This window comes from Halyomorpha halys, unplaced genomic scaffold (assembly GCF_000696795.3).
Source record: "Halyomorpha halys isolate HHAL.00 unplaced genomic scaffold, Hhal_1.1 Scaffold7.1, whole genome shotgun sequence".
Taxonomy (NCBI): Eukaryota; Metazoa; Arthropoda; class Insecta; order Hemiptera; family Pentatomidae; genus Halyomorpha; species Halyomorpha halys.
The window spans coordinates 1,289,483-1,317,432 of NW_027110368.1; the positions used below are offsets into that span (position 1 = coordinate 1,289,483).

A 27,950-nucleotide genomic window follows, 5' to 3' on the forward strand; every position below is an offset into this window, starting at 1 on the left:
CTAAGTATCGAATCTGTTCAACAGGCGTTAGTGGTAAAATCCAATTCTAAAAATGGAATCAGAAACACCGAAAACACTATAAAAGCTAACAAAAAACACAAAAGCAAACCGAAGACACTATAAAAGCAAACCGAAACACTATAAAATCCCCATCCCCATATCGAAGACAACTACGAAAGTATAAATAAACAGAAGCCTGCGTACGCTATCGAAAATTCAATTTAAAACATAGAATCAGAAAACCAAACAGTTTGGCTTTGTACTACCATCAGAGAGCCCTGACGAAGCTCTGGAAAGTTAGACGAAACCTTAGTTAACAGTAAATAGTTTTCTTTTACTATTTTGAAACTTTACTGACCGCCACCCGGGGTATCTTCCTCCCAACTAAAAACTACTTCATTCACTATTCAATATTAATTGAATAGTATTACGTACTTTATATTGCACAGAAATAAGACAACAAAGAAATGGACTATTAGACTATTTACATGAGGCCTTGGATTTCCAACTTTATAATTCATTTATTTTTCCTAATTAACACTTTTTGTATTAGAATATCACGTGTCTTACTAATGTCTTCCCAAAATAGTTAAAGTAAATGTTCTTTAACTGGTTTTGGGAGAATTCCTTTTTATCTTGAATGAAATAATAACACAATAAATTAAATATTTCAAATGGGTTGCTGGTTTTAGAATGTAATAGCTTATGTTTCTTGAATTTCGGTCGTTTGGTACGTTCAACTATATTTTAAATTCAGCCAAAATGTGATATCCCAAGTTTAAAATCATGATTACACCGACTGAATGAAAATGTTATAGATTCAACCACAGTCTTTTTTGGCTAGGTATATTTTTGATGTACTAATGTTCGATTTTATCGCATGAACATTAAGATTTCAATACAAATACTCGATTGCAGAACCAAATAAACAAATATTACTCGGGTTCTTCAGCATAGCTAACAAAAGAAAAAAAGACTCCTTTAGTTGGATGTGATTTACTTATAGATTATAAGAATTGATAAATAAATAAATTTAAATTACCAGAGGTTCTTTGTACACTGAGATCTGCAGGACACTAAGTTTTGTGAGAGTAGATTATCACTAAAATATGTATCTCAGTATTGAGGACCAAAGGGGGGGTTGATGAAAAAATTCGTTTGAATAAGAAAAATCAAAACAATGAAGAAAGAAAAAAAAGATCCAAACAATTTCGACTAGCCTTCGCAAATATATTATATCTTTAATTCCCCCAACTATATAATGAACTATTTAACTGTCACCAACCTATAATTTTTTCCAAAACATTACTTTTAAAATATTCAGTTTAGGAGGATCGAAATCAGAAATTAATATTTTCATTAAAAATTTAATATTAGGTTAATTTATGGTGCCCAACAAAGGAAGTTTTAGCTGTTAGCTATTTTTCCAATAAAAAAAGTGTTTATTACCTCTTAGAATTTTGTATGTAGTAATTTAGTAAGCATGAGTAGCTGTTGCGTCCCTGGTACTGTGCTTCTATACATTCAGCTCATCAATCGAAGCTAACAATGTCTATCACGACATTAGCAATCATCAACATAAAAGCATGGACTTTATAATATAACTTTTATGTTATATTTATGAATGTTTTTTCTTATATCTTATCATTTTTTTCTTTTTTATTAAAAACAAAAAACCCTACTTATTTTTTTAGAAAGAAGTGCGTAGTGTTAGGACGAGAGTAACATCTAGAAAATTTGGGAAACTTTAATATTTCATATAATTTATTTGGCATAATTTAGAAACCTTAGCTGTTTAATGAGAATTTAGATATCATTATTAATGTAATTAGAAAAGGACAAGCCCACTATGTAATTGTGAGAGTTCTCCAAAAAGTTAACTTGATAATAATGGCGTAGATTTTTTTATATGAATATGGTAGATTTTTTTTTGACAAATTGAAATAAAAAAGTTACAACGTGAATATAAAAACGCTAAAAAAGGAAAATTAAAAACAGTAGCCGAAAAGAAGACAGAAAATTTTAGGAGAATCTAAAATGAAGAGGATCATGATGGCGCGGAACCCGCTTTCTACAATAACCAATAATTATCCAGTTTGTTAACTAGTGCATATTGATATACAGGAGGCGGAAGAGCCAATGGGAAACTAGGGGGCGTGGTTTCTGACACGCCCCCTAGGCTAATTACTATATCATCAGCATCCGTTCTACACCGTCAGCGAATTCGTCCATTGCCCAAACACATTCAACAAAAGGGGCAACTGAAATGACGACTTTACTTTAGAAGCCTGATCGCACACGCGCGTGTGTGTTTATGATTAAATATTTTATATATTATACATTAAATGAAAAAGGCTACTTGGAAGTTGTGATATACATAATGGCTGTTATCGCCCTGTTAACAAGATGGTGATTGGTAAGGAGAGCCTAATACCTGATATATAACGAACAAACAGGAGATAAATCAGTCAATCAGAGAAGGAGAGAACTGAGAACTGATTATTGATAGTGCAGCAAGGTGCTAGTGTTGTTATTTACTGAGCCGGCTCAAGTCCTCGTACTGCTTTAGTTAGACAAGCGAATCTTGCCTTCCACAGTTATTTATCACTTCTACTATATTTACGGCTTTACCTTCGGCTCTCAGTCCCTATTCCAATTATCTTCAAGTCATCCTCTCTGGAGGAAATGTACACTGGAAACGAAGATAGCAAAATATCATGGTCAACTGCCTTTTTGCCGGAGCTTTACCCGATACATCTTTAGGAAGAACAGAGTTTCTCAGAACATTGGAAAAAAAAACTATTTATTTTTTTTCGCATTATTAATTCTTCATTTAATGATTTGGTGGATATCTATCCGCTCCGATATCTAATAAAAAATAAGGGGGAGAGGGGGAGGGTGAATTTCTAATTAAAGTTTCTGTCATAATGTTTTTTCGCTGTTTTAAGCTTAACAAATAAACTTCTAAAGGTTTGCCAAATCTTTGAAATTTCTCAAAAGTCATTTGAAAGTTTGAATCTTTAAACGTAAAGTAAGTTGGTATTAGAGAAGAGCAAGATTTTTCATCTTGATTCTATAAGCCATTTTTTGGCGGATTTTAAGGACTTGTGTACCTCCAACTTGAGTTTGACGGTTGAAAATTTAGTTCGCCTTTTTAGCCCCACTTTTTCAATGGAAAGAGGGGTACAAATCGGTTGATCGAGATCTTGTACTAAACAGGTGGTTGGATAATGGAAAGGTGATGAGTTAAATTATGTAGGAAGATTCTTGGTTCATAAGGACTGGAATAACAATGTACTGAGTTGAAAGATCGAAGAACACAGTAAATAAAAGGATGTCTCAAAGAGCGATCAATATATGCTCGAACATAGAGAAAGGTAGACATAGAGGTGTGAAATAAACTATTACAAAAGAGAAACAAACTGTTGGACAGGCACGGTCGCCTTAAGAAATGGTCGAATCATCTATCTTAACTGGTCACGTTTGCAATAGAGATTGAACGTATGACGGCCTCGGCCAACATGAAAATGTGTTACTTCTTAACAAAGCTAATTAGATCTAGGAACCACTGTTCCCAGGAGGGTGGCTCATTAGCTCTCAGGGTACCCCCTCCCTACTTCAAAGTAGAAAATTATTTATAAAATCTAATTAAGTGAATATGTTATTTCGCTTTAATTTCCTTTCCCACGTATTCGTCTTTTAATTGCGGAAGGCAGCATCTGATATACAACATTTTCCATGGATGGAATATACCCATTAATTATTAATTATAAAACTAGAAACAAATAGATTTGAATAGAATGTAATTGTTCCCAGGTTTTTATAACAAAACAAAAAAAACAGGTACCGTGTGCGCATCATATAACTTTCACTGACAATAAAAACTCGTATTTTAAGGTTTCTCCAGTGGAAAATAACAAATATCAACTTTGTTCCTCCCTGGAATACAACTGTTTAATATAAGATAACGAAACCGAGAACATATGTTTGCAATCGGATGAGATCGAGCAATCAGTTTTTTCCAATTCCAAATCTTGTCTAAATTTTTCCGAGTTTTATCAAAATCGTTTGAGCTGTTTTTGAGGAAATTGTAAAAAGTTTAAAATCGATTCTCTAAAGTTGCACATCCGGTTGATTGATTTTAATAATATAGTTGCTTTAACATCCCAGGCATATACATCCGCTAAATATATAACTTCTTCAAATTCTTATGACTTTTCGTTTTTGAGCTGGACTGTTAACAACTAGGCCATTTTGTGAGAACTGGTTATTTCGATTTCAGAGACCTTAAAAAGTCATTTTCCCTCGAAAACTCGAATTCGAATTTTTGCACGATCGCAATACCACCCTTTACTGAATACTTAATATATCGTTTAGTGAAAGTAAAAATTAGACAACATTTTGAGATTTATAAACAGAATAAATTTTAATGTTTTCGTGATTCAATTTAGGAGGAATGAGTATCAAAAAATAAATTAACAATTTGTATGATTATAAAAGAAATATTGTTTTGTTTAGGATAAAACTATAGAAAATAAAATATAAAAATATTCCAAAAATTAAAATTTTATTTTTCATCGAGAGAGTGGTGCTTCCTAAGCTTCCAACATTTGCTCAAAAAATTCTCTCAGAATAAGAAGTTAATGAATTTATTTTGAGAAATCAATATTTCAAAAACCATTCCACGAACACATGTCTATTAGCACTCAAATTAAACCTAGTTTGTATCTTTTTTTAGCCCTGAAGAAGCCCTCCAACGTGTGGCGAAACGTTGGCTCATTAAAATAGTATATTTCTACTATTTGAGTTTTTTTTTTACCGCACCCGGACCATATTCCTTTCATCTTTACACACGGTCAATCAATAATCTTCCAGTAAACCTAGTTTAATGTACTATAAAGTACCTATTTTATGACGTTTATTTTCGTAGGTGTAGTAGTTTTTATGATATTTGTTAAAATAAATTGATTTATAGTAGTTTGGACAAAATTTCATGTGCAACAATTATAATCATATGCAAACATCATAAAAAAATTCTACCTTTACTAAGAAACGTGACATCAGCTTCTTTATAGTAAGTTATATTACTGTTATTTTGAGTTCTGGCAGACATATGTACGTCTTATGGTTCCTATGAATTTGTTTTTATTTAAATAAACTTAAATTAACATTTTGTGAATTTATTTTGTCAAATATCATAAAAAAGTACTACTCCTACGAATATAAACATTCTGAACTACTTTTAGTACATTTATCTAGCTTTAATTGGAGTGCTGGCAGACATCAGTACGTCTGATGGTTCCTGAGATATGTATTTCTCAAAATAAATTCTATAACTACTGATTTTTCTGTACATTTTATATGAGTTGTTGCTTTTAAAAAGCTATATCTCGAGAACTATCGAACGTAACTAACTTTATTAGGATATCAGCCCTAAGGCTGATATTTTAGTACATTTACTCTCGTATAAATGATGTTATCTTAGGTTTTCTAGTGTTGTTGGTAGTTCCAAAGATATAGAGCTCCAATGAAAAGTTAATTTTTTTTAGTGTTTTGTAATAGCCGCCATTTTTCAATGCCCATACCTATCCATGCAGACTCATAAATTTTAACCAGTAATTATACATAGTTTTCATTAAAGTAATCAGAAATTGGGGTGAAATAACCGACTTTTTTCTCCTCTTGGTCTCCTGTACTACTAGGAGGAGGCTGATCTAGGAGAGCTTAGGAGGCGCCCACTCCCTCAATACCAAATAACATAATAATATAATTTTTGGAATATTTTTTTATTTTATTTTCTATATTATTATCCTAAACAAAACAATATTTGGTTTATAATCATACAAATTGTTAATTTATTTTTTTATACTCATTCCCCCAAAATTGATTCACGAAAAAAGTCAAATTTTTTTCCCGAGGATTCAACCTAATACACTTAATACAATGTGATGTTCATTGATCGATTGATGGATTACCGATAAAATTTTGAAATCGATCAATCGAAATTGTGAGTGGAGGGGGTACTGAAAAAATGGAGGGAAGGCTGCGAGTGCTTCCTTCATCATATCGTGGATTTTACATTTTGTTTTCAGGCAAAAATCAAAATAATGGCCAAACAAACTTCATGTTTATTACGAATTGAAAGGTATATTGTACAAGATTAATACTTATCGATATCTCATTTACAACTAATCGTCAGTCGGACTAATAGTGAGAGATCTTCATGATTCAAATCAGTAACGTCAATCTAGCTTTTGTATACTGACAGTCACTGATTGTTTACCCTTTATGTTAAGAGTTGTTGCTAATGTTAAGCAACCCAAGAGGATTTGTTAGCTGAATGTGCAAGGGCGAGGGTCCCAGAGGGCTTGGTCCAGAAGATTGCGAGTTCGATTTCCACCTGACTCAGTCATTATTTATTTCTTGTTGGCCTAATAAATCTGACATTTCCATTCTGGAGTTGTTTAGGACTTGAGCCAAAAAAAAAAAAAAATAATAATAATCAACCCTGTAGGGGAACCAGCTGCAACTTAACAGTTTACTATTTTTCAACTGTTATTTAAGCTAGACCAAATTATGGCTATTACGTAGAATTTAAAAAAAAAAAACTATATTATAACTGCCCATTTTATACATATTTTCTTTCTTAATTAACATTCGCAAAGGAAATCTAGTCATATTTCTGTGTAGTATTGCCTTGTTTAAATCGTCAATTTTTTTTTGAAAAATAATTATACAACGCCTTATTCTCTATTTCAGTGTTTCATAAAATAATTCCATAGCCACACATACCCTTGGATGCCGTGTTACCTTCAAATTTCTTACCATAACTGATCGCCACATTCCTTTCAAATAGCATATCATTTTTTCTAATATGTCATTCAAACTATCCCTATCTGCATTGGTAATCAAACCCTTTCGTTTTGAAGAGGATTATGAGAGAGAAAAATACTACCGGGGATATCTAACTCAATTCTGTATCATGTTTACAATTAAGTGCTTTTAAACAATTTATAGTTCTATTTTCGATTCAAATATGAGATACTCAGTTTTAAAAGATACATATTTTTATTTACAGAAAAAACAAAATAAAATTTAACGTGGTTTAGTACGTTCTTTTTATCAGTAATATTGAAATACCTACAAAGGTTTTTTAACAATGGTATCACGGCGTTGACAGTTCTAAACTGAAAGTTCTCGGATCCATCTACTTTTCAGAGGCTTGGAAGATAATAAAAAATCGAATAAGAATCAACGTCCTCATGAAATTTTGTGGATTTAAAATTAATAATGGACGAAGAGGTACTTATTCTGGTCTTATTTCACGACATAAATAAAGTTTTTTAGGTAATTTTATTTTTGGCATAATAAGGATGATATTACGAAACATTTTGTACCGAACGGATTTGATTCAAGGGTAGTTTGATGTAAAAATATCATGAGACATTTTTAATAAATTAGATGTAATTAAACATTTAGATGTGGACAGTTATTGAAATATTTTACTTAATAATGAGGTTTAAGGTGCCACTATGAAAACAATAGTTCCAAATTGACATCACAGTTTTGTCTAGCTGTTGTAGATTAGTTATTATTTCTTACCAACTAGTACATACAGGTAAAACCATTCAGAAATTGGATAAGTTAAGAAGCGCAGATGTAATCGATAGTACGACCATGTTTAGTATTCATTGCTCCTCTTGACTAGAGAGATTCACCTCTCTCCCTCCCCCCGCAGAAGATGCTACAGGAAAAGTGCATTTGCACCGACGAGCTATCAGCCTGTCCCATGGGGACCACATTAATATTAATCGCGAGTATAATGCTTCTATCTCTTTCTAGGATAGTTCTATCTAATTCGTTTCTTAATTAAACCTATTTCAGGATCATTAACTTTAATTCCTCATCCTTCATTAAGTAATGTCAGTACATACAACCATAATGAAGCAGAATATTTTAAAAACAGAATGGTCAAGCAAATCTCAACTTATAAATCATCTTAGATTAGAGACTGTTTATCTCAATTAGCCATGGTGTTGGCTGATCTATAGCAAGAAGAGGTGCATGTACTGTAATAAGAACAAATTTAACAGCCAATTTTTGGGGGCTTGAATTCACCACACAAGAAATATGAGCTGACAAATGTGGAAAGTCAGATGCACGAAAACAACTTTCTATTATATTAATAGCTGTATAATGATTTTTGTCATTCACACAATTTATAGACCTTTAAACATACCATTACTCCAACAAACAGAGAACACCTTTCCAATTCTATATTTCACCACTCTGTTTTCAGCTATAATATATTCTTCTAAAACTTAGTGATACGAAGCTCACACTTTAAAAGTATTGAAAGTTAATAATGTAAATTCATCTACTTAAGACCGTTTCAAGTGGTAATTGAGTAGATTTCCATATAATCTTCATACAATCAAATTTGAACCAAAGAATTTATAAACAAAACATTCAAACTTGGAATGTTCAATTGCATCAGAAACTATCTAGCAAAAACATAGATAAACAAATATAATTTCTTTTAACCAGCTCTTAACAATCATCTTATGCTTAATTCGTCCTAAGTGGAAAATGTATTATTCAAAAATGAGACAATATCTGTATGAATGATTAAAAATTTCAAACATAATATCTAATTAATTATATAAATTTAATTAATTTTTAAGTCAGTTTAGGAGTTGAAACAACCAGAATAATAATTACAAATGCATACAGAATAAATAACTGAAAATAATAGAAATAAACTGCTTCGACACATGAAGGGGTTCACAACTTTGTAAGAAACTACTGTTTCTTGAAGAAGGGTTAGGCAAGGAGATAGTTTGTTCAGGTTCATACTCAACTGCCAGGTTTTTTCCCCAATAAAAGGTACCACTAAAGAGGCTGGATATGACCCAGGATGGCTGACCTATCTAATCAATTACACATATTTGATAAATTATATGGTTTTAAATTAAATCAAACAGGATGTAACAAATAGTTATCTTTTCTAAATATAATTCTCGTACTCGAGCACAGTTCAGTCTTGCAGCTCAAATTTTAAAAGTATTTATTTTGTCTAATTATCACTAAGAAATGAGAAAATTATTGTTTACATAAAACTATTAAAAAATTTTAAATTAAGTTTAACTATTTATCTAAATTAGACTTTCATTTATAAACTTTTTTCACTATTGATAAAATATCTTGATAAAAAATAAGAGAACCTTCAATATTACCAATAAAGAAGTTTCACAAAAACTAATACTTACTTTAGAGATTTTATAAAAATGAGCACTCTTAATTGGTATATTAACATAATGATAACTAGTGGTCATATTGAACAAAACTTAGTTTTATGAACAGAAGAGAAAAGTTTTAACTCTGTTAAAAAATTTTTTCATATTACTGTTCATAGATATCATTTTAAATCATACCTACTACTCATTTTATTTCTCCGTTAAAATAAATATTATATAATATTATTATATAATAAATATCACTGACCACTAAACTTCTGTCCAGTTTTCAGCAGGATCTTTACAACTTGACTTTTTTTTCAGGTACCCCACCTCTCACAGGATCTGGTAGTGTGCATGTTGTTGTAGAGGATGTAAATGACCACAGTCCAGAATTTGATAGATCTGTTTATGTTGCTGTGGTAGAGGAAAACAAACCACCAGGAACTTATGTTGTTCAAACATCTGCAACAGATTTAGATGAAGGAGACAATGCAAAAATCAAGTAAGCAGAAATTAAAAACTATTTCTTTTTTTTTTATAATTTTATCAAATAGTTTCAAGGATTATATATTCAAACTTTACTTAATAATTTGTTTTAGATATAATTTAGTTGGAGAAAATGCTGAGCGATTCATTGTAGATGCTGAAACAGGAAAAATTACAACAAAAGAAATCCTAGACAGAGAACAAACCAGAGTATACTATTTAACTGTTGTGGCAAGAGATTGCAGTGCAACAGAGCCGAGAGCAACAGCTGTCAATCTAACAATCATTGTAAGCGATGAAAATGACAACAGTCCTCAGTTCCAAATGAGTGCATACACTGTCTACATTCCTGATAAAATACTACCTGGTATGATCTTTTAAAAAAAATAATTATTATTAATAGTAACAATATAGCCTAGATATATTCTAATTTATTAATGTTTTGCAGGACAATTTGTCTTTGGAGCCAAGGCAGTAGATGAAGATGAAGGTGAAAACAGCAAGATACTCTATGCACTATCCGGGATGGATGCGAATAGGTTCACTATGGAACCGATAACTGGAGTAGTTAAAGCCAGAACCGAGCTACAAGATAAATCAGTCTATAATTTAAGGGTTGAGGCAAGAGATGGTGGAAAAGAACCTCGTACAGCTACTATTGAACTGACAGTACATCTCATGGCAGCAAGCAGTTTTCCAATTATAAGAGCACCTTCCCTCACAGAATACACCCTTGCTGAAGATGTAGAAGCAGGAAAGGTTATAACTAGAGTGACCGCAACATCACCCAAACAAGGAAAATCAGGGGTTATACAGTTTGCGATTGCTGGAAGTAACATTGGAGAAGCAATAAAAGTAGATCCCACAACTGGTGAGGTATTGGTTGCTGGGGGTGGTCTAGATTTTGAAACATCTCCTCAATATGAAGTGTGGGTAGAAGCAAGTGATTCCGATAATCCACCCCTCAGGTCAGTGCTAAGGATTGTAATCAATATAACAGACGCAAATGATAATGCTCCTGTTATGGAATCACCTGTATATAATCCACAAGTGATGGAAGAAGAATTACCACCTCAAGAGGTAGTAACTGTTAAAGCAACAGATGCAGACTCTGGCATGAATGGTGTTGTTACTTACAAGCTTCGGGACGATATTGATGAAACTTTCTCTATTGATTCATCCACAGGAGAAATTTACACTAACACAAAATTGGACAGAGAGAGAATTTCTAGCTATCAACTAATAGTAGAAGCAGTGGATGAAGGAACCCCACAAATGACTGGATCCGCAACAGTCCTGGTAACTGTATTGGATAAAAACGATAGCCCTCCAAGATTTACTCGTTTATTCAGTGTAAATGTCACAGAAAATGCTGAGCCTGGATCTTTCGTGATCAAAGTAACCAGTTCTGATCTGGACATAGGCGAAAATGCTAATGCTACTTATAGCTTCACACAAAACCCAGGCCATAAATTTTCAATAGACCCTATCACAGGGAATGTAACAGTTGTAGGTCCCTTAGACAGAGAAACTCAAGATGAATACTTCCTCAAAGTTCTTTCATATGATGGTGCATGGAAATCAGAAACACCTCTTACAATAACTATTCAGGACCAAAATGATAATGCACCAGAATTCGACCATTCATATTACAGTTTCAATTTTCCTGAGCTACAAAGAAATGTTATGTTTGTAGGTCAAGTGGTTGCATCGGACAGGGATAAGCAAGGCCCTAATTCTGTGATATCCTATTCCCTCAAGCATCCTTCGGATCTGTTTACTATTGATCCAGCAAGTGGTGAATTGTTTTCGAAGAGAGCTTTAAGGTATAAATACACTGCATTAGATTCTTCTCCAGAAAACCAATACTCCCTTACTGTTCTAGCAACTGATAATGGTAAACCTCCGATGTCTTCAGAATGTCTTGTCACAATAAATGTTGTTGATGCAAACAATAATGCACCTAAGTTCGTACAGAGAGAATACTTCTCACCTGTATTACAAACAGCTAAGCCAGGTCAACATATAATCAAGGTTGAAGCAAAGGATGAACAAGATTATGGTATAAATGCAGAAATTGAATACTCAATAATAGGTGGTAATGGTACAGGTATCTTTAGTATTAATAAAGATAATGGATGGTTAGTACTCAGGCAACCTTATTTGAATAAGGTTCCTATTCTAACACAATATTTCTTAACTATTAGAGCAACAGACCATGGTGTTCCTCCACAGCATGATGAAATACCCGTTACATTAGTCGTTACTGGTGAAAATAGATATACTCCAGTCTTTACAGCTCTTAGTTATCAAGTAAATGTTCATGAAAATGAACCAATAGGGTATCCACTGGTTACAGTTGCAGCAACTGATGTAGATGATGGACCAAATGGTATGGTACGATATTTAATATCAAATGGTAACACAGAAGAACATTTTATGGTCAATCCTGTGTCTGGAGCAGTTACAATACTCCATGAGTTGGATTATGACACTGTACGTGAATACCGTCTAAATATAACTGCGACTGATTTAGGATTTGTACCAAAAAGTTCAATGGCAATGCTCACAGTTATTTTAACCGATATAAATGACAATCCTCCTGTTTTCAATCAAACAGTTTATGAAGCTACAATACCTGAAAATTCCCCACCTGACAGTCTCGTCTATCAAGTACAAGCAACAGATATCGATTCTCCAAAGAATGCTATAATCCAATATTCTATAGTTGGAGGTTCAGGAAAAGATTATTTCAAAATTGATATGAAAACAGGGTCAATCACTTCTAAAGTCAAATTTGATTATGAAGAAAGGAACATGTACACTCTGGATATACTTGCAGTAAATCCTGATTCCCCAATGTATGGCTCTACAAAAGTTGTTGTGAAAGTATCAGGTGTAAATGAATATTATCCTTCATTTGTTCAACCTGTGTTCCACTTTGATGTATCAGAATCTGCAGAGGTTGGCACAAGCATTGGTATGATTCAAGCAACTGACCAAGATTCAGGTGAAGATGGTAAAGTATACTATTTATTTGTTGGCTCAAGCAATGATAAAGGATTCAATATAAACCCAGAAAGTGGAATTATTACTGTTGCTAGAAGACTAGACCGTGAAACACAAAATCGTGTTGTTTTGACAGTTATTGCTAAAAATGCAGGTGGTATAAGAGGAAATGACACTGATGAATCACAGGTCATTATTTCCATTCAAGATGGAAATGATCCACCAGAATTTTTGCAATCCCTATATGAAACAGACATTTCTGAAGCAGTTGCCAGGGGAACAAAACTAATTACAGTAAAGGCTGTTGACAAAGATGTTCGATTCCAAAATAATCAATTCAGTTATTCAATAGTGAGTGGTAACGTTGGTAATGTTTTTAAAATAGACCCGCAGTCAGGTGAGATAGAAACAACAGCAGCACTCGATCGTGAAACAATGCCATTCTATACAATAGTTGTTGGTGCTATAGATTCTGGAACTCCTCCTGAAACTGGAACTGCCACTGTAAAGGTTATAGTCACAGATGTAAATGACAATGGCCCCATATTTGACCCTCCTCAAGCAATTGGATATGTTGTTGAAAACGAACCTCCCAACACAAGCATTATGACATTAACTGCAAAAGATCCTGATCTTCCACCAAATGGTGCTCCATTCACCTTTCACCTTTTGGGAGGAATGGGAAAAGATTCTGTCATGGTAGAACCAAATTCTGGTGTAATAAGGACCACAAGAATGATTGATCGAGAAGCCACACCAAAATTAGAAATCTTAGTAAGTTTTTAATGCATTACACTTTTAATAATTTTTCACTTCATGAAATTTTAAATATTTTCTTAATAGTCATACATTAATTACTTATTCTTTTTTTACTCTAGGTTGAAATTGAAGATAGCGGACACCCTAAAATGAGATCTCAACATCCGGTTTCTATAGTGGTACTGGATCAAAATGATAGCCCTTCCACTCCAAGATCTGTGCACATATTAGTCCATACATTTAATGGTATCTTTCCAACTGGTAAAATTGCTGATGTTCATCCAAATGATGCTGACACTACTGGAGAATATCATTGCAATCTTCTAGACAACCCAACTATACGAGGAATTCTCAGTATACCTACAGGTTGTAGCCTTCATACTTCTTGTATAGACATTGGAACAAAATATTCATTCAGTGTATCTGGAAATGATGGCAGACATCCAGATGTTGTGTCAACAGTAACATTAGAATTTTTGTCATTTGACAACAATACAGTTCAAAACAGCTTAACATTAAGAATAGAAAATATGACAGCCCATGATTTCCTTTCCCACCACTATAGAACTTTCACAGAGTTATTGAAAAATACATTTGAACCAACTGATTCCCCATATCTATACAGTATGCATGAAAATGAAGACGGCTTAGAACTCACACTGGCAGTGAAAAGTAATAGTAAAGGTTTTAAAAGTAAACCTCAAGTGATTGCAACACTGTCGAGAAAACAAGATGCTATTAGGGCACTAGTACAGTCTCCAATGGTTACAGTTGGCTACTCACCTTGCCATAATTTAACTTGTCAAAATGGTGGTATCTGCACTGAAGGTATCACTGTTTATGAAGACACGAGAATAACAGATAGTCAGTCTTTAATTTTAACTTCACCTTTAGTAAACCATGAGTTCACCTGTAGATGTCCAGAAGGATTTACTGGCACAAGATGTGAAAAAAGACAGGATCCATGCTCTCCTAATCCTTGTCAAGAAGGAGGAACATGCAAAAGAAATGGATTTGACTTCCAATGCTTATGTCCACCAACCAGAGAAGGAAAATTTTGTGAGTCTGAGAGAGGAGATTTATGTAGTGGAAATCCCTGTAGAAATGGTGGCTCATGTAGAGAAAGCCCAGATGGTTCTTCTTTCTTCTGTCTCTGCAGACCAGGGTACCGTGGAAATCAGTGTGAAACTATTATGGACTCTTGTAGACCTAATCCCTGCCTCAATGGTGGACTGTGTATATCACTAAAACCAGGGTATCGTTGTACTTGCCCTGAATCAAGGCATGGGAAACACTGTGACAAAGCTACATTTGGTTTTGGAGGCCTTTCATACATGGCTTTCCCATCCCTGGACGGCGGGACTAATGATATTTCTATTACTTTTGCTACAACTAAACCAGATTCTTTATTAGTTTACAACTATGGACCTCAGACTGGAGGGCGATCAGATTTTGTTGCATTAGAACTTGTTGATGGAAAAGCATACTTTTCATATGGAGGAACAAGAACAGTTATAACTTCAGTGAAAACTGGAAACTCATTAGCTGATGGAGAATGGCACAGAATCACTGCTACAAGGAATGGGAGGCTTATATCATTAATCACTGCTACGTGTACTGATAATGGAGATTCTTGTCAAGACTGTAAACCTGGTGACACTTCTTGCTATGCCACAGCAGTTGGTCCTTCTGGGTAAGTTGATATATAAAGCAATAATTTGCAATTCAATTCTGAATTACAAAGTTCAAAATTAAAATATATTCGACTAAATTCTATTTTATTTTAATATTTTTTAGAACACTGAACTTCAACAACATGCCTATGTATATTGGAGGAGTAGTTGGAGCTGATGCTATTCTGGAACGACCTGGGCAAGTCCACTCTGATGATCTTGTTGGGTGTGTCCATTCTGTGTTAGTTAATGGCCGAGGACTTAATTTGTCAACTGCACTCAGTTCAAGAGGTGTTTCACCTACTTGTCCTCGTGGAATAAAGTCCCCATGCTCAGATACTGAAGATACATGTGGGAATGGGCAATGCTCAGATTTATGGAATAGTGTTTCTTGTCGCTGTGAGGGTAGTGCATTGTCATCACCTGATTGTAAAGCATCACTTCAACCTATATCACTTTCTGGGGGTGCATATCTAGAGGTAAACTAAACAAAAATTTATAAATCTGCTTCTTGCTAAATTATTCTTGATGTTAATAATGTAATATGTAAAGAAAATTAAATTTTTGGTATATTAATGAAGATAAAAAGATTATAAAAAATAATTACTGTCATGATAGTAATTAAAAGAGATTAATGTTTTATAACATTGAATAAAAAACAAAATAAATGAGAAGCATACAATCAAAAGTTAGAATAAATAAAGATTTTGTTGACAAATTAAAATTCTATGTATAAATTATTCAGTTTATTTCAAAATTAAATTTTTTTCCTGTCAACAGTTACTACAAATTAACATTTTCAATAAAAAATTGACTTATCTAGGAGTTCTCATAATAATTTTTTAAAACAGTTTTTTGGTTAGAATACTTCTCAAATCATCTTTGTATATTACGTAATAATAAAATATCACCTTTTTTGGGGAAATTTCAATGATCATCTTATTGTTTAATAGATTTTAATATCTGAGAGACATCGAAGAATGCAACTGCTTGAATCGATTTATTGGGGTTCAACATCATGGTTATCGAGAAATATGGATAGAAGTAGGAGAACTATTGGAAAATCATCAGTATCAACATTACAACCCCCTAAACAGATGAGCATTATGTTCAGAACAATGAAACCAGATGGAGTCATCGTCATTGCAGCAACTAACAGTGATTTTACATTTGTGAAGGTAAGTTAGTAATCTCAAATCTATTAATGGCATTATTAATAAGGAGTAGTTGATTAAAAATTAAATATTGATGCATGATTAGCTGACTAAATGTCATTAATTTGGAAAAAATGTAATCATGTAATCTTTTTCAGCTGATGAATGGACACTTAGTATATATTTCTCAACTTGGTGGAGCTGCAGCAGTTAATATGACAATACCAAACCTACAACTTACTGATGGAGTTTGGCATAATCTTACCCTCTTTTCTCAGTATCGAGGACTAAGAGTTATTGTTGATGGAAATAAAGTAGGAGATGAACTAGACTCCGCTGGAGTACATGATTTTCTTGATCCATATTTGACTCTCCTTCGTCTTGGAGGTTCACATCCAGATCCTATTCCTGGAAGAGATATAAGAATTACCGGTAAATAACATTGTACTTGATTTTTTTTAATTATCCATCTATATTAGAGAAATTTACTTAAAAGGACATTTTGATATTAGAAAGTCAATATATTACATTTTTAATATTTGCTTTACAGGTTTCACAGGGTGTTTAGCAAATTTTACAATAAATTCAGAAATTCAACCACTAGTGAATGGATCAGGATCAATATTTTCTGATGTCATGCCTGTGGGTCCTGGTGTGTCTGTTGGTTGCTCAGGAACAAGTGTCGGTGCTGCCGTTACAACTGACCCACTATCCATCGGAATTTCTCTAGTCTTAGTCTTTTTTGTAATACTATTAGTAGCAATACTTGTTTCCTTTCTTGTATTTCGTCTACGAAGACAGAAAAAAGAAAAGGGAAGTGGCAGTGGGAAAACAGTAGGAGGTCCAGCTCTTTCATCTCCTGGTCCAGACGGAACAGAATCAGCTGTAACAAGTTTTATCTCTGAAAATGGCGAAGTTATAAGAACTAGTCATCACCTTGTAGCTCCTGAGCTTATTTCTAAAAAGTAAGTCAATTTCTATTACCTTATCTTTACAAATCTTCTTTTACATTAAAATAAAAATGAAAAATATGGTAGGAAAACAGGCGATGTCTCATTTTTTTTTCTAAATTGGGTTATTGGTGTGTAAAAATAAATGAAAGAAAGTACTATATTCGATTGAAGTCAAACATGCTCAAGAATGGTTCTATACCTGATAAAAATGGGTTCAAAAAATAACTTCAAGGGGAAATAAAAGGATATGTCTATGTATAAAGGAGGTAATAAAGGTGATGTTTAATAATTAATGAACTCTCAAAAGTTAATACTTTAAAATTAAAAACAATAATTTTGTCATCACAAATTAAAAAAAGTGATTTTTTCAGGAGTTAGTAGTCAAAGTTTTTTTTTCAATTTTGTTTTTTTATAATCAAGTTTTTTGGATTCCTGTTTTTTTCTTGGGGCCTTCAAATAGTAAAATTAAAAACCATAATAATAATAAGCAGCAACTTTCATAAATAATTTTTTTTTTAATATTACACAATGATCTTTCTTGATTCTGAAACATTAAATTTTTCCAAATCAATAAACAAGTATCCGATACTATTTTCAAACTAATGTTTACCTGTGGTATATTTTCAATGAGTTACACAATAGTTTATTAATTCACTTTTAAAGGAATTCATTTTTTATCTGATCTAAATAAATTATCTACTTAGTGTCAGATCTGTAGTGATGCTACCTATCAGGCACCGCCTGTAAAAACTTACTTATTTCTGTTATTCTTTTCGGTAAACTTCATTTATTAAATCAAAAAATTTATATTTATAATAATAATTACATGTTTATACATAGCATTACGAAACTATTTACATTTTATGGGATAAATGAACACAGATTATATATGTACATTTTTTTTTAGATATAAAGACCAGGAAGGCATGTGTGAACTTCAGGCTCGTGTTCAACGACCTGATATTATAGAAAGAGAAGTAGTAACTAAATCTCCTCCACCAAGAGGTGATGATCATCACCCACCATTACCTCATCATCCGCATGATGATTCAGAACAAGAACATTATGATCTTGATAACACCAGCTCAATAGCACCTTCAGACATCGATATAGTTTATCACTATAAAGGTTGGTGTGATAAGATGTTCTTTAATCGTAAGTTGTCAATTATAAAAAATAATTTAGTTATAAAAAGAAATTTTGAATCAATATAAATAATTTTTATTTTCCAAATTTACATTTTAGGTTATCGAGAAGGATCTGGAAATGTTCGCAAATTCAAATCGACACCTCCTCATTTACCTCCAGGTGCACCAGTTTACCACAAACACACTCCAGGTCCTCATAGACACTCTCCACACTTTCCTTCAAGACCACCTCCTCCTGTATCTAGAGTAGATTCGCCTAATAAAATTACTCCACTAGCACGATTAAGTCCATCATCTGAATTATCTCAGCAGATGCCGAGGATACTTACATTACAGGTACAACAGCTTATATCTATAATAAAATATCGTAGATGGAATAAAAAAATCAAAAGTGAATCAGTAGATTTTAGAATTAAATAACAAATTTATAGTTCAGGCTAGTAATGAAATATAAAATTTAAATTATGACCTATCTGATTAGTCTTTAAAAAGATGAGTTTATTTATAAGGACCTTTATTTATATTTATTTTAAATAGTTAAATTTTATAATATTTTGAAGTTTTAGTTTTCATTTAAAAAAAACAACTAAAATAATTGGAATAAGGTGTATTTTCCACTAAATGTTTTAGACTCAGGCTCTTGAAATATTACTGTGGAAAATCATTTTTCAATTCACAGTTTAAAAAGTACCCTTTAATGTTGGATAGGCTGGGAATATAGTTTTACTTATATCTATAACTAATATCAGTAGGAGTTATTAAATATTTTAAATTGGTGGTCAGATTTTTTAACTTCTCAGTTATTTTAAGAGCAAATTTTATAGTTTAAAGTAAAAAAAAGATTTATGGTTTAACTGCTTCCTATAATTTCTTATTCATTAATTCTTTTGGATTTTTTATAACATGTGTACTGTACATCATTTTTTAGCACTACTTAAAGCATTTGTTTTGAACAAGATTAAACATTTTTTGAACTCTTAGTGTAACAAATTGATACATCTGTGAAGTTAAATATTAAATTCAATTTAAATTTATTAATTATTAATTTTCATTATTATTGATTCCATTTGAAGCAAAATTTCATATCCTTTTTTTTATTTATTTAGGACATCAGTGGAAAACCACTGCAATCAGCATTGCTAGCAGCAACATCTTCATCGGGAGGAGTAGGAAAGGATGTGTTGCATTCAAATAGTGAAAGAAGTTTGAATAGCCCTGTTATGTCACAGCTGAGTGGGCAAAGCAGTGGCTCCCGAAAAGCACCCCCAGGAGATCTACTAACACCTGATGAGATCTCAAGGCTCAATGCTAGACCTAGAGCTTCCAGCCTTGTTTCCACACTGGATGCTGTCAGCAGTTCTTCCCCAGCGGTTCGGGGACAACAAGAAGAACCAGACGGCTCGACTACAACAGATGAAAGTGGAAACGATTCATTTACATGCTCAGAAATAGAATATGATAATGCCAGTGGATCAGGAGGAGAAAAAGCAAGGAAGCAATTTGATTTTGATTCATCTTTTCGTGGCTCACTAAGTACATTGGTAGCCAGCGATGATGATTCTCATCCGCCATATAGGCCTAGAAATGGTTCCCCAGCTGTTATTGGCCTAGATTATCTCCTTAACTGGGGACCTAATTTCGATTCCCTAGTTGGTGTTTTTAAAGACATTGCTGAAATGCCAGAATCACAAGGCAGAGTGTCTTCATCCCTCAGGCTACCCAATGGAGCTGCAAAGCCTTCTGAGGAATATGTATGATAAACGTCGTTTACGGCTCAAACGGATCATATTGATTCAAATATTTAAGTTAATTTACCGGCAGTTATAAGGACTACGGAGAAACTAATGACTGATTAAAAATCAAAAAACGTTTTTCCAGTAGTTGATTGTTAGTTTTGTAAATAATTCTTCGAAAGGTATTAAAAGCCTTCTTCGTTTGTGTATATAGGAAAAAAGTACAATTTTCTGTGTCGTGACTGATAATGTGTATACATATAAAATGACTGTGCTCAATTGCTCTGTCTAATTTTATATCAATAACTTGAATGCCATATCAAATTGTACATTGGACTATTTTATATTGAATTGTGTATATTAGTTTGATTTTGTACATATCTTAACTATTATTTGTTTAAAATGTGAATGTCGACAAATTACAAAATTATTTTGTTAATAGCCATATACAGTAGTGCCAAATATCGTTCTTACCTCTATGTAAGTATGTTAATATTCATCCCAAGAACAGTTAATGAATGTGTAAAGTAAGTATGGCTGAAGTGTATGATTGTATGAGTGAACAAATTTTAATTAAAAAAACATCAATTAAATTTTGGTCTTTTATTTTTTATCACAACCTATCACAGATATTATTTTTATATTTAGGAAGCCATGAAGAATTTTAAAAATATTATTCACTCCAATCTATAATGTTTCATGGGACATAAATATTTGATATTTTGTTACAAGTCTGTTATCTCCATACCATGAAGTTATTTTTAGAATACTACTAATTTATATCATTAATATCAAATTGCTGGAAGTTTGAGGAATATTCTCTGAAATTTGCCCTTTTTCTAAACATTTTGAAATATTGACCTCTCTAAACGTTTATAAACAATTTTGACAATGATAACCTCTTTGAGCAATGTTTTACCACAATTTTCCCAGTTTGAAGTAAGTACAAAAATCTCAGAGTTCCCAAATTTTGGAATAATAATTTATAATAATGACAAAAATCTTTAATATTGCCAAATAGAGAGATGAAACATTTCAGTGCATAACATTTATTGATTAATGCTTGCATCACACATTCAAGAGTGAAAATACATGTGTTCCTGATCTGCTTATTACTTATCAAGTAAGTGTGGCTTTCAATGGAGTTACTAAGTTAATATATTTATAAAGGACTATAACCTTCCAATAAATAGGTTGAGAGATAACTTACAATGTAGTACCATTATTTAATTTCACATGATCTATATAGTTTCACAAAGATATGAAAACAAAATGGATTACAGATTCATAACATAAGATGCTGTAGTGGCTGACATATTAGCCTCAAGGTAGAAACTGTGCAAATTCAAATCTGTCTGGGATGGATTGAAATTTATTTTATGACAAACCAACACAACGAATCTCAATCAACCTTACTATTCTGGCTAGAATAGGTTGGTAAACTGTAGGATATGCCATAAATAGGATAGAGAAACGCTATAAATAGTATGGAAAAATGAAAAACATAAAAGTTTATAACATACAAAATATAATTTTAATCATAAATTAAATAAAATAACAAGAAAACAATAAGTCACTTCAGGGCAATAATACAATTAATACAAATTATATATTGATAAGTTAAAAATTAAAATCACTGAATTGTCTAAATTGATTTGGTTGGACCTCTACAAATAAAATTTGACTTTCATATCATATGACTTAATATTGAACTGAGACTTATTTCTAATTTCTATTATATTTATTCAAAGCTTCTATAAATACGTTGCCACCCACACTCGCTCAAATTATTTTTAATATGATCCCAATTATGTAATTATTATTTGGTCTTAGAACAAAAAAAAAAAAAAAGATTTCCGAATGTTATCCTATAATATATTTCTTCTTAACATTTTATATTTTCATGCCATACTCAGATATTTTTGCCATATATGTTCCATTTATCTTTATCACTATTTTCTTGTTAATAAAAAAGAGTAAAACTCCTTAAAAAATCTAAGTAAATCTTAGAATTCAATGGGAAGATTCAAACCACTAAGTCGAGAGTCTCTAAAGTACCTGTACACACCCGAAGAGCTTTCGCCAATTCTGGCATTATCAGAGCAGAAAATCACATTATTGAGAATAGGCACACAAAATGCAGGATATCATCAATTTTCTAAAAAGACACATTAACTAGAGACATATTCTAACAAAAATTTTATGACATTACATAATTCTTTTTTATTTTTTAAAGAACCTCTAGTGCTTTCTTGCCATCATTTATATATTTATGAATAAATTAAAATAAGTGGAGCTAGAAATGTGTTGGAGGTATCTCATAAATGATAAGTGACTTATAGAACAATAATATCACAAATTTATTTCATAGTAGTATTTCAAAAAAATAGTACCTATGAATATAAATAGATAGATTAGTGGAGCCAACAACGTGCTAGAGGTTATTTAAAAAAAGAAATATTGTATGTAGTGATACAAGAATATCATTAAAAGATAAAAATAAAAAGTATATTTATACTCAAAGTTCAGAAGAAGGGAGTAAAATTCTGAAACTTTAAGAACAATAAATGATACTTAATGACATGAAATCGCTAGGAAGTATTTTTTACTACACTTAAGTAGCAGATTTATGAAGTACATTAAAAAAATAAAATAAAATGAACTGTTTTTAGAATTAAAATATTTTAAGTGTCATTGATCGAGGATGACTATTGCTTTTATCATGATTTAAATTTAAAGAAATGTTCATGAGACAGCATTTGATTCAGTAGGTCGGTACCTAGTCAGTTGAGTATTGGTACCTCAATTTTGTTAATAACCCTTATAAACCACAAAATCAAGGTTACTTAACAGTATTAACATTTTTATCCAAAGGAAAGTTATTTTTTTTTTTAAATTTTTATAATATTCACATTTTTGTCTACTATTTACTGTAAAATATATTTTATAAATTAATTATTACTTCATTGGAATACAGGATAAATAAAAAATATTGGCCACTTTTCAGCCCTTCAGTACATAAAATGCTTCAATTTCATACTCTTGAGTACTTCCAAAAATTAATTAACATTCTAAGATTTACTTTTTCTTTTTTTTTAAATACCCTGATAATACAACTTTATATTTATAAAATAAGTGATATTTCCTACTTTTTTTCTATGAGCAGGTCTCACTTTATTCTTTTTGTTCTGAAGAAGGTATTTAAAGTTATCATAATAAATATTAAATATATCATAATAGGTATTTAAAGCATAGGCATAGGCAGAGAGGAGCAGAGAGGAATCGCGGCTACCCCCTAGATTTTTGGGACCCAGGAAAAAAAAAAAAAAGAAAGAAGAAAGAAAGAAAATAGTAAACTTATTTGTTAGATGGTTTCTTTCTGGAAACATGCTATAATCAGGAAAGTGATGGCAGGGAACGATGGTGGTGTCCCAAAAATCATCAGAGATGAAAAGTACAAAACTACCTTATATTTTCATTATGCGAGCCATTGATTAAACTTTGTTAACGATTTGAATTCAGTTGTTTCATTTTCAATAATTTATTGTGATTATAGGTAACAGAAATGGAATAAGTAATGATTGAATTTTATGAAGTAGAAATGAAATGGTAGGGGGTGAAATGCGGAATTACATATCTTTCGTTTATCCAACGTTTCAGGGTGTGGTCAAAGAAAAAAACTAAAATGGCCATAAAACTATTTAGTAAGAGCCAACATTTCACTGTCCGTTGCAGGGCTGCAGATGGAAGGCGAGCATGAAAATGATTTATGACTGAAATAAGTAGTTTTCGTGCTCGCATTCCATCTGCAGCCACAATGAAGCCTTGTAAGGGGGCGAAATGTTGGCTCATTTTAAATAGTTTTATGACTATTTAATTTTTTTTTCTTTGACCACATTTGGACCACCTTTCTTTGAATATCGCACACAGTCATCGATCTTCAAACATACTCAATTTCATACTCTCTCTCTCTCTCTCTCTCTCTCTCTCTCTCTCTCTATATATATATACATACATATGTATGTATGTCTGTGTAATGGGCTGAGGCCTTCCCCCCCCCTTAGCGAAATACTGCTTACACCCATTAGTACAACTATTAACTGTTTTATTTTTACTACACCCCAACCATAAAATCAATACAATTAGAACAAATTAATGTATCATTTCTTTCTAAATTCAGTCTTTCCAAATTGCATTGAATTTTCAATCAAATGAATAATCCAAACTATTACAACTATTTCATTAAATATTTTTTCAATGATTAATGATTAGATAACAATTAAACAATTTTCAAAAATTATCAGTAAAATAATACCATTTTTCCTTCACTTGCTGCTACGTTCATCCAGTCATTCAGTTCTGAGACCTATAACAAATTAAATTAAAAAATAGACTTCAAGAATATTACTATTAAAAATGAAACAATAGATGATGATAATAAAGAAAATATGAGAGTAAAAACCCTATCAATTCAATTTTTAGTATTACTAAAATTGACTTTCAAATAGCTCAATAAAAAGATCATGACTTACAACTTTTAATGACAGGCAAACAAAAAAGTATATATAATAATAAATCAATTATACCATTAAAAAAACAAAACACAAGTTTAATACAGATTAAACTATTAATCAATAAATTTAATAGGAATTACATGAATGAGTAACTAGCCGATGAGAAAATTTTTTCTAAGAAATGGCTTCTTTTAAGAAATGAGCAGTAGTACCAATCCTCAAAAAGGTAATATCAATGTTAGTTTTCTTATAATAATCTTTTTTTTTTTTCTCGGTTCTTTTAGCAAATAATAATATTATTATTAGTTAGTTTCATAGTATTATAGTATTTTTTAAAAGCTTACTTCTTAAATGGAGAATAGTTTACAACTAATTTGAAACATATATAAGTAACATAATATATCCGACAAACTTAATAATATTTTTAGTTTTTAGAGAATTTAGGTTTAGTTAAATTTTGAGATATTATGTATAACCTAACAACAAAGTTTCGTAATAAAATTAGAAAACAAATTTGATCAATTGGAATCGGTTTAACACTGGTATGAAGAAACTAATTAATTTTTTTTGTTCCTTTTAAGTTGAGTAGTTATTTAAAAGTAACCGAATATAGAGTAATCTGTTACTTCTCTACCAGCTTTAATATGAATCCGTTAACGATATTCTGAATTATACAAGCAAATTTAATTTTATTTTCAAAATTAGTTTCAAGTAATGCTATTAGTAAATCTTTTAATAGTTTTGATCAAGATATTTTGTACTGGTCGACTTGCTCTTATTAGCATTAAAAACATTTATCATTATCAATGGTTCCTTTTCACAATTAATTTACTTATCTCACCCTTTCCTGCTTCTTTGCAACACGCGTTTCGGAAGCATTAAACTATCACGCTGTTCTTCCTTAAATGTTGCCAATAAACATCTTTAAGCTATAATTCTGTTAAAAAATTGGTCGATTGTTCCTGTGTTCAGAATGGCATTGGCCTGCTTTTGGGTCTCCTCCTTCGGCGGCCTTCCAAAGATCCTAAAGATGGCCTACTTTTGTTTTCTAACCGCATATGTAATGAATGTCATTCAGATAATTTGTATTTATAATACAGATAATTGTAATTCGGAGTCCGGGTTCCCGCAATAATTTGAACCTTTGAACCGAAAAGGCCACGAATTCATGATGATATCTTAAGCAGATTCCAGGATATTGCAACTAAGGTTCGATATCGTTTCCAAATTAACTTGAGAGAATTTGAGACCTGGTATTCTTGGAGGACTCGTTTCGCTTCTTATCGTTACGGATAGTGAGCGATTACTTTCTCAAGGTGGCTTTTCGGAATTGTCACCAACCGGCGGTTCAATTCTTTTGTAGTATGTTATTTCATTTCCAAAGAAGGAGGATAAGAGTCGCTGGCAGATCTGCTGAGCCTTCTCTTTTAAGCGTATGTTTTCTGAGTATCAGAGGTCTCAGAAGACACATTCCACGCGACTAAGACTGTTGAAGTCTAAAATTTCCAACGGAGTCTATATCTTCATATACCTCAATCATGTTAAATTCTCTTCCGAACCTAATTTATTCCAAGGTAGGAGGCCAACCCACTTGGACATTTTCTTACTCCCTCCATTCTGAAATTTATAGAGTGTACCTTATCCGTCTTTCAATCTTAGAAGGATTCCCGTTTTTTTTAGTTTTGTTTTTTTTCACCGCTACCATTCTCAACTAACTTTATTGCTTATCAAATGTTTTTGTTTATGACTAGATATCAATGCTCATTTTTATTTACTTTAGAAAATAAGGAAAACTTCCAGCACTGCAGAAAATATTTTTTATATTTTTGTTTGTGGATTTTAAGAGATCAATCTATCCTTCTTGAGTAGCAACCATCAGGAAAGATGAGTTAGACTATCAAGCCCTTGCATCTTCCACCGGGAAAGGCGTGTAAAACTCTGTAGTAGTTTCTACGAGACAAAAGCATTCATAGAGAGAGGGATGCTCTCTGGGATCAATCCCCATGAAAACGATTTGCCGTAATAAACAAGTGAAAACTTGTTTATTACAAGTTGTTGAGAGAGGAAAAACCAGGGAATCCTAAGTTTGAAAGACGGAAAGGACACACCCTATTAATTTCAGAATTGAAGGAGTAAGAAAAAGTCCAACTGGGTCGGTCATCTACCTTGAAATTAGATTCAAAATAGATGAAACAACTCTGCATATACATAGGATAATTCGTACACGCTTTTGACAGTCTTACCAACTTCTCGGGAATCTTCAGCTCAGTCATGATCTTCCTAAGACGGAATCATAGGCTGATTTTAAATCGACAAATATGGCATGTACATCCTGAAATACTTCCTAACGCTTTTCGAGTGTCTGTTTTAGGACGAAGGTCTAGTCTGAAGTGCTCTTTCGTCTTCTGAACCCTATATGGTGGTCACCTATTATATTCTTGCAATACCGAGAAATCCGATTTATCAGGATATTGATCATTATCTTTCAGGCCATAGGAAGGAGTGATATGCCTCTGTAATTGTCGCACTCATTACTTGGTGTCCTTTAGGATATGATAGGCTTGAATCATAATATAATTTTATATTTATAAATAATTGACCGTATAATTTCATATTATGAAGAAAATGGTCAGGGTTGCGATCAAAAGAGAAACAAAATTAGTAAACAACTATTTTCTGACGTTTCGCACTTTGTAGAACTTCATCAGGGCAGTTCAAGTTGATAGCTTTTGTTTATATATTTATGAATAGATTTTGTTATATAATTATGAATTACAGATAATTTATAAATAAGCCATGTATTTAATATATATAGGACTTATATATAAATTATATTCAGAGCCGTCTTTACTCCATGAACCTATTGAGCTAACTACAGGGGCCTCCAACTCCTGTAGTTAATCTCGCTAAATGTATAAACTTATATTTAGGTAGTTGTTATTTTTCAAAAAATAAATAAAATAATGCTTATAAGCTAGTAAGTTGTTTATTTCTGTCAATGTCTTTTATAGAGACCGCCCATAATGCCCGAAGCGCCTCAATTTGTTTAAAGTCGACCAAGATTATATTAGGATAATCCGCGAATACCTTAAAGAACAATGAGATAATTTATAAATTGAAGAATAATTTTTCATGGGTCGAAATTTCGAAAGGTAAGAAAAGAATTTAGAAGTCATGCAAACTTAAAGTAAACATTGGTCATAACAGGTGCTCTTTCGCGCCATGTTTATAAAGCCAATTGAAATTATTCAAACTAATCTCAATTAAACAGTTGTTTTTTTC

The 27,950-nt window shown here is 32.1% G+C and overlaps 1 protein-coding gene and 1 long non-coding RNA gene across 2 annotated transcripts in view; one reads left to right on the forward strand and one right to left on the reverse strand.

Annotated features, from left to right (window-relative positions):
* The window catches only part of LOC136796042 (uncharacterized), a 153,971-nt gene extending 137,248 nt beyond the window's left edge, over positions 1–16,723 (reverse strand). The window contains exons 1-2 of the long non-coding RNA XR_010843733.1: positions 16,586–16,723; positions 9,505–9,701 (exon numbers count right to left, since the gene is read on the reverse strand). This is a non-coding gene — a long non-coding RNA (uncharacterized lncRNA). The remainder of the gene's footprint in view (positions 1–9,504; positions 9,702–16,585) is intronic.
* Positions 1–20,741, forward strand: part of ft (cadherin-related tumor suppressor fat) — a gene marked incomplete in the record, with an annotated part of 431,831 nt that extends 411,090 nt beyond the window's left edge. Inside the window, 11 exon segments of the mRNA XM_067048526.1 lie at positions 9,561–9,741; positions 9,839–10,092; positions 10,174–13,508; positions 13,613–15,186; positions 15,291–15,645; positions 16,120–16,344; positions 16,479–16,752; positions 16,871–17,285; positions 18,181–18,401; positions 18,519–18,757; positions 19,528–20,741. Of these exon segments, the coding sequence (XP_066904627.1) occupies positions 9,561–9,741; positions 9,839–10,092; positions 10,174–13,508; positions 13,613–15,186; positions 15,291–15,645; positions 16,120–16,344; positions 16,479–16,752; positions 16,871–17,285; positions 18,181–18,401; positions 18,519–18,757; positions 19,528–20,178 (7,724 nt within the window).
* Positions 20,742–27,950: the final 7,209 nt, after the last annotated feature.